This window comes from Rhincodon typus, chromosome 34, assembly GCF_021869965.1.
Source record: "Rhincodon typus isolate 14 chromosome 34, sRhiTyp1.1, whole genome shotgun sequence".
In the NCBI taxonomy this organism is placed as follows: domain Eukaryota; kingdom Metazoa; phylum Chordata; class Chondrichthyes; order Orectolobiformes; family Rhincodontidae; genus Rhincodon; species Rhincodon typus.
In genome coordinates this window covers 8,526,288-8,538,516 of record NC_063365.1, presented here as the reverse complement: position 1 = coordinate 8,538,516, position 12,229 = coordinate 8,526,288, and the positions used below count along the sequence as shown (strand labels likewise).

Sequence of the window (12,229 nt, the reverse complement as noted above, 5' to 3'; positions counted from 1 at the left end):
GATTTACAGCATCTGCAGTTCTTTTGGTTTTTAAGACTTAAAAGGGACCTAAGGGGAAAATTTTTCACGCAGAGGGTGGTGCGTGTGTAGAATGAGCTGCTAGAGGAAGTGGTGGAGGCTGGTACAATTACAACATTTAAAAGGCATCTGGATGGATACATGAATAGGAGGGGTTTATTGGGATATGGGCCAAATGCTGGCAAATGGGACTAGATTAATTTAGGATAACTGGTTGACATAGACAGGTTGGTCCAAAGGGCTTATTTCTGTGCTGTACATCTCTACGTCTATGACTCTGTGACGGATCAAGTGGAACCCGAATCAATTCATTCTCGGAATGTGGTTATAGATGGTTAGACAGGAACTTATTGCCAGTCCTCAGTTGTTTTGAGGAGTTAGTGGAGATTGAGGTAAAGGGTAGTCAAGAGTTGTTCTTGTTTGTGTTAGGCTGGGCTCACATTTAGACCGAAGCTGGTAAGGACATGGGAAGTTTCATTCCTTAAAGGACTTGAGTGAACCAGTTGGTGATTTAAAATAATCCTCTATTGTCACTTTTTTTGTTTTACTAAAACCACGCAGACTGCGTTATGGGATTGTTACATACTTTTTTTGAGAATTACTACGTAAAGGTACAAACTGAGTGCGGTGAGGTTTTGCTTTTACTCCTGCATCGAGAAACCTTGAGTGATTTGAAAAGGCTGTCAGCATAAATAATTTATGAATTTTATGCACAGGGCAGCCAGCCATTTGTTTTGTTTTTTATTTGGAAGCTCAGTCAATTGCAGCCAGAATCACCCAGGAGGGACATGCGAAGACCAAGGAAGAGATGAAATGGAGAAATATGATTCCGATGGCTGGCACAGTGATGAAGATGTGCCTCGATCCTCGTGCAGAGTACCTGCCCCCCCTACAGGTGAGTTTCAAAATAGCAGATGCTCCGAACCAAATGCTCAGTCAAGAACATTCCATCCTAGGTATGTTCTCCTGGAAGAGTCTAATGATGACCAAGAAACCGGTGTCGATTCTTAGGAGAAACCTATCTGGTTCACCAATCTCCTTCAGGGAAGGAGATCTGTCGTCCTTACCCTGCCTGGTCTACACATCAATCCAGACCCACAGCAATGTGGTGGACCCTTCACTGCTGTCTGAGCAATAAATGGTGGCCTAGCCAGCGAGGCCCACATCCTATGAATGGCCTAAAACAAAAGACAAGGGCCTTGGCTCATTGCATCCTGAGCTGTTCATCCTGGTAGTGTTTTTGCCGGGGCGGGGTTTGCTGTCACCTTGCAGTCTCATAGAAAGTGGAGGGACAGACCCCAAGTCTACCTCAGCTGGAATAGGAGTAGTACCTTTGTAGTTGGCACTAACCTGAAATGCCTACTGGTCACCTACCCAGCAGACTGAGCCATTCTTCCACCAGGAACCTGAAGCTAAGGGGAAAGAGCCATGACTGGCCCAAAAGAAAGTGGAGCCTGTGGTGGAGAATTGTAAATTATAACTATGCTGAGTGAAAATTTCAAACAAGTAACTGTTACGGCTAATTATTTTAAAGGTTCACGAAACACATGTGTACGAAGGAGAAGCTAGAGTAGGCCAATCGGTCTTTTGAGCCTGTTCTGCCATTTGATAAGATCATGGCTGATCTGTTTGTGCCTGTACTTTCCTGTCCGTCTAATTTAGCCGTGAAAATATTCAGTGATGCTGCCTTTACTTCCCTTGAATTCCATAGATTCATGACTGCCAGAGAGAGGAGAAAATGCTTCTTCATCTCCATCTTAAATGGGAGACCCTTCATTGTCAACCTGTACTCCTAGTTCTTTGTCTCTCCTTCTCAGCTATTAAAAATGTCAAGGTTGAAATCAAAATCCATGAATGTTCAGAGTTAATTTTCAGCAAATGCATTTTTCTGACACTCAGGTGAACTGTGGCTAGAACAGAACTTTAGTCTCTGTAATACCTTGCTTTCCCTTTGTGACCTCTTCTCTCTCCACAACTGTCCATCTTTTGGTCGTAGCCAGCTATAATGCAGGTCCCTGGTGTCAGCTCCCTGGCTTTAGTGGTGTCACAGAATGGCAAAGCTGTAAGGCTCATTCCAGAGACCTGAGTCATAGAGTCATACAGCACAAAAACAGAACCTTAGGTCCAACTCGTTCATGCCAACCAAGTTTCCCAAACTAAACTAGTCCCATTTGCCTACATTTGGCCCATATCCCTCTAAACCTTTCCTATTCATGCACCTGTCCAAATGTCTTTTAAATATTGTGCTGTATCTACCACTTCCTCTGGCTGTTCATTACACACACGAGCCATCCTCTGTGTGAAAATGTTGCCCCTCAGGCCCCTTAGACATGTTTCTCCTTTTGCCTTAAAAATATGCCCCCTCTTTTTGAACTTCCCTCATCCTCGGGAAAAGACCTTTGCAATTCACCTTAACTATACCCCTCAAGATTTTATAAACCTCTATCAGGTCACCCCTCAACCTCCTATACTTCAGTGAAAAATGTTCCAGCCTGTCCAACCTTTCCTTATAACTCAAACCTTCCAGTCCTGGCAACATCCTTCTAAGTCTTTTCTGAACCCTCTCCAATTTAATAATATCCTTCCTATAACAGGGCGACCAGAACTGGACTCAGTATTCCAAAAGTGGCCTCACCAATATCTTGTACAACCTCAACCTAATGTCCCAGCCCCTATACTCAATAGTCTGAGTACTAAAGGCAAGCGTGCTAAACACCTTCTTAACAACCCTGTCTACCTGTGACACAACTTTGTAGATGAACCCCTATGTCTGTCTGCTCGACAACATTACCTAGGGTCTTTTCATTAATTGTATAAGTTCTGCCCTTGTTTGTTTCACCAAAATGCAACACCTCACATTTATTTAAATTAAATTCCATCAGCCATTCCTCAGCACTTTAGCCCAATTTGTCAAAATCTCTTTGTAATCTTAGATAACCTTCTTCACTGTTGACTTCACCAACAATTTTGGTGTCATCCGCAAACTTATTTAACCAAGTCTCCTAAATTCTCACCCGAATCATTGATAAAAATGCAAATAAAAGTGGACCCAGAACCGATCCCTACAGAACACCACTGGTCACAGGCCACTAGTCTGAAAAACAAGCTCCACCACTACCCTCTGTTTCCTACCATCAATCCAATTTTGTATCCAATTGGCAAGCTCGCCCTAAATCCCATGTGATCCAACTTTACTAATTAGTCTACCATATGGAATCTTGTCAAAGGCTTTACTAAAGTCCATGTAGACAACATCTACCACTCTGCCCTCATCAATCTTTTTGGTTACATCCTCAAAGAAATTTCATCAAGTTAGTGAGACACAATTTCCCACTGTCAAAGTCATATTGACTATCCGTAATCAGTCCTTGTCTCTCCAAATGTATGTAAATCCTATATCTCAAAACACCTTCTAACAACTTACCCACCACTGATATCAAATTCACTGGCCTATAGTTCCCAGGCTTCTCCTTAAAGCCTTTCTTCAATAAAGGCACAACATTAGCCACCCTCCAGTCCTTTTGCACCTCATCTGTTGCTGTAGATGATACAAATATCTCTGCCAGGGGCACTGCAATTTCTTCCCTAGCTTCCCACAACGTCCTGGGATACACTTGATCAGGTCTGGTAGGTGTATTCACCTTTATTCTTTTTATGACCTCCGCACCTTCTCTTCAGTCATGTGGACTGTTTTCAAGACAACAGTATTTATTTCCCTGAGTCCTGTAGCCTCCATTTCTTTCTCCACAGTAAAAACCGATGCAAAATATTCATTTGGTAGCTCTCCTATCTTCTGTGGTTCCACACATAGATGACATCTCTCAGCTATGTTTCTGTAACAGCAATGATGTCCCAGTCCCATGTTCCCATACATGCCCTGAGTTCATCTGCCTTACATGTTAGATCCCATTGAAATAATTACAGTTTAATTCTTCAGAGTAACCTCAATCTCTGACTTGCCTTTTCCAATTAAGTTCTCTTTTTTAATTCAGAGCCATCCTCATCAATGTCTCTATTCTCACCACTATTCAGGAAACCCCCATCCCCTGCTCAATACTAGTTTAGAGGCTCCCCAGTAGCACTAGCAGTTCACTTCGCCAGGATATTGGCTCCCCTCCAGTTCAAATGAAACCCATCCATTTTGAACAGGCCTTTTCTGCCCCAGAGAGATAACAATGATCTAAAAATCTGAATCCTTGCCCACTGCACCATTTCCTGCCCTATCTTATTCCGATTCTCATTGGTGCGTGTCACTGGCAGTAATCCAGAGATTACTACCTTTGAGGTTCTGGTATTTAATCTCCTGTAATCCAGTCCATAATCCACATTGATGCATCCATGTAGTACTGAGAGAATGTTCCATGATGATGTTACTATTGACATTATAACAAGTTCTCCTCTGCCCTTTCAAATGGAACTAAGATACTTCATGGCACTTCTGGAGAAAGAACAGGAAAGTTCTCCCTAGTTCCTTAGCTAATGCTTCTCCTTTAGCCATTATCATTGAAAGACATTGGTCAGTATCTCAGTACTGTTTGTGGGACGTCACTGCATGCAAATTGATTACCATGTTTGTCTGTATTAAAACCAGAAACTACGTTTCAAAGGTATTGGTGTGTCTTGAGTATGTGAAAGTGCTCTATAAGTTCCATTTCTTTCTTAATCAAGAATTCACAGAAACAATCAGGGGAGGCGATGGCTGAGTGGTATTATTGCTGGGCTATTAATCCAGTAACTCAACTAATGTTCTGGGGACCCAGGTTCGAATCCTGCCATGGCAGATGGTGGAATTTGAATTCAATATAAAATATCTGGAATTAAGAATCTACTGATGGCCATGAATCCATTGAAATACCCACTGGCTCATTCATGTCCTTCAGGGGAGGAAATTTGCTCTCCTCACCTGGTCTGGCCTACATGTGACTCCAGACCCACAGCAACGTGGTTGACTCTCAAATGGCCTAGCAAGCCACTTAGTTGTACCAATTGCTACAAGGGCTCCTCAAGGGCAACTTCTTTGTTACCCCCCCTTCAAGGGCAACTAGGGACGGACAATAAATGTTGGCCAGTGAGTGATGCCCACATCCCACAAATGAATTTTAAAAAAAAGTCACAAATTTATAACAATGAACATGGTCTAATTTGGTACGTCAATGAGTGAGGTACAGACAAAACCATTTTGTGTACCTCTTCCCACGATAACAACGATCAGGATAATACTTAGTTGCCCTTATACCCCTGTTTCTAGTTTCTTAGCTTTTGCTTATTTTCCAAATGCTACAGAAAGAAAAAGGCAATAGAGACCCATGATGTCAGTGGTCCAGCCCTTTAAGCGCCCCCAAAGTTTACAATGGTCGAAGTCACCACTGCTGGTCCTTTCTTGTAATAGAAAAGGGTGACAGGAGACTGGAAGGTGTTTATGTCAGAAACCCATGTAACACTGTAGCAGCATTTAAGTAGCCACTTGTATTGCCATTGCTTCCAGGGCTGTGGGCCAAGAGCTTGAAAATGGGATTAGTGCAGTCAGATCTTTGTGGACTGACATGGCCTCTTTCAGAGCTGCAAATGTCTATGAGAAACAGCCCCAGCAAACGTTCCTCACTGTACATTCGCAGAGTGAGCAATTTCCATTGTTTGTTCCATTATCTGGATGAGATTCTGCACACAGATGTGGAGGGTATGTCTGATAGGGTATGGCAGCAATGTGGACCCATAAGATTTACTCATTAGTGACGGGCTCGGAGCCTTTTCGTTGTCTGTGGAGTGAAAGCAGATAGCTCCAGCCCATTACCCAGCACTGCAGCTACAGGCCTCTCTGTGCTGCTCACTCTGATTCCAATTCACTGCATACGCAATGCCTGTAAGTGAGATTGTCCCAGGGTGCCTGACTGGGCAAACAGTCTGGGGTACTTTGTTCAGAGATGTACAGCTGTACCCTCAAGGGAGGACTAGGAGGGCTAACAGGGCTTGGGTGGCATGGTGGCGCAGTGGTTAGCACTAGGCAGTTCAATTCCAGCCTCAGGCAACTGTCTGTGTGGAGTTTGCACATTCTCCACGTGTCTGCGTGGGTTTCCTCCGGGTGCTCCGGTTTCCTCCAACAGTCCAAAGATGTGCAGGTTAGGTAGATGGGCCATGCCAAATTGCCTTATAGTGTCGAGGAATGTGCAGGCCGGGTGGATTAACCATGGGAAATGTGGGGATATGATGGGGGAGGTGGGTCTGGGTGGGAGTCTCTTTGGAGGGTCACTGCAGACTCAATGGGCCGAATGGCCTACTCCTGCTCCTATTTTCTATTTTTACAAAATGCGCTGTTCATTTGCAATGATCCAAATGACTTTGTACATCAAGGTCTTTCTAATGTGGATTTGCTTTCGAACTTCACCAAGCTCTTTATGTTTCCCTCTGCATGCATTAGGCAAGCCCATGGTGTCAGAGGTCGAGTTGATCGGTTGGCCTGTGGTGAAGGCTCCATTGGGCAGTAGGTACTCTGGAACGAACCTAGAGACTCTCATTGGAAACCTTCATCTGCAGCTGGAACACCAGCAACCTCTTAAGGAGTTTATGGTATGTCAGTGATCTCCACATGGATTATGCTGCAAGTCTGTATTTGGCCACATGGACAACATGACTCAGCCTCTCGTTTCCTCAGGGTTGCTCACGCTCCATAACCTTTTTTGTGGGTGGGAAGGTAACTAGAGTTAGGCCTGGATCGAGGGCAATGAGTGTGCTGAGTGTAGAGTCAGTACATCAACAAGAACTAAGTCAATAGCTTTTCTGAAGAAGGGTCCCCACCTGAAATGTCAGCTTTCCTGCTCCTCTGATGCTGCCTGGCCTGCTGTGTTCCTCCAGCTCCACACTGTGTTATCTCTGACTCCAGCATCTGCAGTTCTTGCTATCTAAGTGAATACTTGTGAGGTTGAAAGACCATTGAACGTTGAGTTGGTAAACCTGCAGAGGTGGAGATACACAGTTGGGAGGCCAGTCAGAGTTAGTGCCAGGTCAAGAGAGCAAGGGCTTTTGAGTGAGGTGACGTCTAGGTGTTAGCTAAACAATGAAATGCGAATTAAATTTCACAAACCTTTCTGAACTTTCATTTGACAGTCTGGCAATGTGGGGAAAGCCATTTGAGAGCTTAGAAAATATTATGTCTTAGTTATATGCGCATTTTAAAACACTTAGGTCGTATGACTTGGTTTATGATATTTACACTACATTGTTTGTACAGCAAGATTTATGTAGGGATTGACAGTTTCATTACCCCAATCATTGAGAAAGAGTTATGGAGACTGCCAATCCCTGCTGCAATCCCCCTGACAATAATGACCAATCAGACTCGAGATGCCTGATCTAAGGTTAATCGGTTAAGACAGAGTTTCATCAAATTTATTGACAAATTCGTTTGCAAATAGATATTAGCTGCAGACCTTTAATGATTATGGGGCACCATTCACATTTGATTCTTCCAACGTATGTTCCCATTCCACCACTCACAGCCTTATAATCGTGTCGCACAGAAACAGGCCATTCAGCCCATTGAGTCTCTTCAGACACTTTAAACGAGCTTTCAATTAACTCCCAAACTCCAGCACTGTCACAATAATCACTGGAAATCCTTTAAATCTGGGCATCTCCTGGCTCAATACAGCCACAGAGAGTGAAGTAATGGGGCCTCAAATTTAAGCAGGCATAACTAACATGTCTTTAATCTAATGTGTGGTTTTAAGACTGACAAAGGTGATTCACACTGAAAGAATGGGAGACAAATTGTCTTCCAGTGACAAGTACCGATTAGGTTTGTTCTTGCTGCGCTAAAGTGTGGTTCATTCCACCAAAAGGCTCTCGCTCTGTATTCTTCACACGAGTGAGTGTGGAGTGTGTGACATTAGTCAAGCAATGAGCCAGATGAGTGGTGGTTATGGGTACAATGAGAGGTGGGTGTGAATCAGCAAGCTGGTTGTGGATGTTAAATTGATGGGAATTGAAATCACAGGCTACGTTAAGGTTGTGAATAGGAGTCAATCTGTTCCAGTTCAATTGGAATATCATCATTGGATATGACTTGAGTGTCTCTGAGATTGGGAAGTGAAGCAAATAAGATGGAATCAGCCTCCTCTCCTCGGAAAATGTGAGCTTCACATGCAATTAATTCAATGTGCTGAATAGAAGATGACAGTGTGCCTTGGCACTTTGTAGCCACTTATCTTTTAGTTAAAAGAAAATAAGGTTAGAATAGAAATGAGCATCAGTCCTTCGCTCTGACAATTATCAATCTTGCAATTTTGCAATTGGGTTGTTCCTCGATAGACTTTGTAATAAAATACTCAAATAGAGCAGCGTGTTAGAGTATTCAAAGCTTTGCCAGCATATCATTGCTGTGGCATATATTTGTCTGGGAGAAGCTGCTTGAACAGTGAAGATCCCCTGCAGCAGTCAGCAATATCTGCCTGTATCACTTAGTGTTGTTCAACACCTTGTTAACCCAATGTGAATAACTATCAATTGAGAAGTTTAATATCATGGGAAATGGAATTCAGCTTATTTTGTTCACCCACTTGTGAATGCACTGTTTATCAGCTATTGTAAAGTCAAACCATCTGGGGAGTATATTCTAGGTGCTAATGCACAACATCTATGTTGTAAATATAGGATTTATCGTTGCTGCACATCCTAGTGGGGCTATCTTTGGATGTCATCAACTAACCGTCTTCAATTTGTCAACAACAGTTATTATTTTCTGCAGCATTCCTCTCCCCTCTGAGTCTTTCTATATTAAGAATTGTTGGGACCTATCCCTTCCCTATGTTTCTTTCATAAGATTCTCTTGCCATCTCGTAGAACAGGATCTGTACAGTAATGGAAGCAGGCCATTTAGCCCATCAAATCCACACTGACCTTCCGAAGAGCATCCTACCTCGGCCCATGCCAACCCTGTAACCCTGCATTTCCCACGGCTAATCCACCTGAACATCCCTGCACACTGCGGGGAATTTAGCTTGGCCAATCCACCCAACCCGCACGTCTTTGGACTGTGGGAGGAAACTGGAGTACCCGGAGGAAACCCATGCAGACATGGGGAGAATGTGCAAACTCCACACAGACAGTCACCCGAGGATGGAATTGAACCTGGGTCCTTGGCGCTATGAGGCAGCAGTGCTAACCACCAAGCTGCTCTCATTCCTGTCCATTCCTCTTTCACCGTCAGGAGTTTGTCGTTCTCCTGATTAAGAAGCTCAGTTGGTTCCCTGCCAGAGTGGGAGCAGACCCTGGGTGTAAATAAAACAGGACTGAGTTCATCATTCGAGGTGGACATGAAGCCTTAAAATGCGGAGGAATACCTGGAGATTGTGCAGTGCTACAGCCATCAGTGACCAACAGCAAAGGTGACCATGAATCCATATTGTACTTGGCAACAATAATCTCTACACTTAATTGAAGAGAAGAATTTGAAGCATTTTGGCATTAAGGGTTTTAAATGATTGCTCTGGGAGAGAAAATAGAGATGGAGTCGTCTGTCATAAAATCACAAAAATTTACTGTACACAGTCTGACAAGATCCAGCCTAATCTCACTACCTAATTCTTGCTACTTTGCCTTTTAGGCATACTTACTTCAAATGCATATCTCAGTGCCTTTACTAGTGTTATGGGGGTTAATGCAGGGGCATTTAATTTGGGGTAATGATGGCCCAGTTGTACTGACATTGGCCTCCAGAGGCTGAAGTTAATGCCTCAGGGTCCCCCACAGCAGTTGGTGGAATTTAAATTCAACTGATAACATCTGGAATTGAAAGCTCACTCTCAGTTATGGTGACCATGACACTATCATCAGTTGGTATAAAAATCTATTTGGTTCACCAATGGCCTACATGTGACACCTGACCCACAGCAATGTGCTTGATTCCATCTGGCCTCTGAAAAAGTTGAGCAAGCCACTGAGTTTCAGGGGAATTAGAGATCAGCAAAAACACTGGCCTTAGCTGTGAAGTCTACATCCCATTGGACAAATAAAACTGAATCACCTCTGAACCTCCTACTTAGAGTCATAGAGGTTTACAGCATGGAAACAGGGTCTTCACCCCAACTTGTCCATGCTGCCCAGTTTTCACAATTTGCTGAGTGCAGGCAATTGGGACTAGATTAATTGTGAAAACTGAGCGGCATGGACAGAAATCAACATCCCGAGTATTGGACTCTTCGACAAAGGGGAATAGGGGATTCTTGCCTTTACCTGGCCCTGTCATAATCTTGAACACTTAAAATAGGTCTCCTCTCAGTCTCTGTACCTGAAGAAAACAAGCCTGCCCTGCCCAATCATTCCTCCTGTCTACAGTTTTCCAATACTTGAGGTTAAAGTGCTGAGCGCTTGTCTTTTATTTGTGAAAAGAATTTGATTTAAATTGGTTGAAATGGAGATGTCAAGGTCTATACTGGTGACATGTCACAACAAAGGGAAGACATTTGCTGCTCTTTCAAAATAGTTATTCTCTTGGAAATGAATATAATATTTCAAAAGCTAGTTGCATAACCTGTGCTCTCACAATATAGTTGGAAAGACACATTTAATTTGCTCAGTAGAGGTTGACCGAGGTGATAGGCTTATTCATGTTGTATTAACAGATTGTCCATTATCTATTTATGACATTTGTTGAACTGTGTCTTTGAACTCTATTTTTGATTGACAGCTTTGGGTGGTTATGAAAGCACTTCTTTAGTCAGCCTGATCAAAGAAAAGGAGACCAAAAAAAAATCAAAGCCATTTTCCCTTTCCTGGGCCTGTTGTTTGATAGCAATGCAGCAACATTTTATAATACAGAACATTTTCAATTAAAATTTTCACCATTAATAGGGTGGCCCAAGATTATTGAAGGCATCTGAACAGCATGTTAATTTAATCTTTTTTTCATTTAGATTTTAGCTATGTCCTAAGTTCACAATCATTGCTAAACATCCTAGCTATAAAATGATTTTTTATATCAATTTTTTTCTATGCTGATTAAAAAATTGCATTTTCAAACTATTGCATTTTTGTTAAAAAGTTTGTTATTTCAGTCTCCATTTTAATCCAGCGTGAACACCCACATCACTTATTTCACTCTTCGTAAAATTGCAAGTAAAGAAGGATATTTAGAGGTTATTATTAAAACCCTGAGGAAGGGACCCAAAACGTTAACTCTGTTTGTTCCTTCACAGGTGCTGCCAGACCTACTGAGCTTTTCCAGCAACTTTGTTTTTGTTAGGGGTTATTATTGTTCAGTTTGCTGCCTGAGAAAATACTTGAATGGGATTGGCTGCCTAACTTGCTGGGTACATCATCTTAACTTAGCAACAGATTCAAACTGATGTCAGGAAACACAGAAATTGCTAGTTCTGCGTGTGTAGCTGTCTTAAAAGTCATTGGCATACATATCCCTTAGCACTTGGCTGCAAAGATCAGAGCCACAATGTTATTTCACAGACAGATCAAGTAATGTGATTGCACCATTGTTAATCTAATTAACCTGACACATGTCCATTTAGCATTTAGTGAGCTGTTGCGAATTACATCCCTCACATTTCTCTCTCTCTCTCAAAGGCATTGGAGCACCTGAAACCAATCGATGACTGTAAAGTGGGAAAAGCTCCAGAAAACAGGGAAAAAAACAGATATAGAGACATCCTGCCTTGTAAGTAATTTCACCAAAACAAACAGCATCACAAGTCAGGAATCCTTATTATATAATGGCTAGGAGGTAGTAAGGACTGCAGATGCTAGAAGTCAGAGTCGATAAAGCGTGGAGCTGGAGGAGCACAGCAGGTCAGACAGCATCGGAGGAGCAGGAAAGTCAACGTTTTGGGTCTGGACCCTTCATCAGGACCGAGAAATAAATGGAGGGACGGGGTTGTGGCTGAGGAAAAGGGAGGTGGGATGGTGGTAGGTGGATGCAGGTAGGGGGTTGTAGAGATTGGTCATTGGGAAGAGTGGAGTGGATAGGTGAGAAGGAAGGTGGAAAGGTTTTGTCAGGTCATGGAGTCAGGGATGAGAGGGAGGGCTGGACATGGGATGAGGCCGGGGGTGGGGAGATTTTGAAGCTGATCAACTCTATGTTGAGGCCGTTGGGTTGTAAGCTCCTGAGGTGGAATGTAAGGTGTTGTTCCTCCAGTTTACATGTGGCCTCGTTTTGACAGTGGAGGAGGTTCAGGATGGACATGTCACCAACGGAGTGGGAAGAAGA

At 43.0% G+C, this 12,229-nt stretch overlaps 1 protein-coding gene across 1 annotated transcript in view; it reads left to right on the top strand.

Moving 5' to 3' along the window:
- The window catches only part of LOC125486845 (tyrosine-protein phosphatase non-receptor type 20-like), a 141,924-nt gene that overhangs the window by 104,194 nt on the left and 25,501 nt on the right, over positions 1-12,229 (top strand). Inside the window, exons 9-11 of the mRNA XM_048616180.1 lie at positions 776-913; positions 6,434-6,582; positions 11,590-11,680. Of these exons, the coding sequence (XP_048472137.1) occupies positions 776-913; positions 6,434-6,582; positions 11,590-11,680 (378 nt within the window). The remainder of the gene's footprint in view (positions 1-775; positions 914-6,433; positions 6,583-11,589; positions 11,681-12,229) is intronic.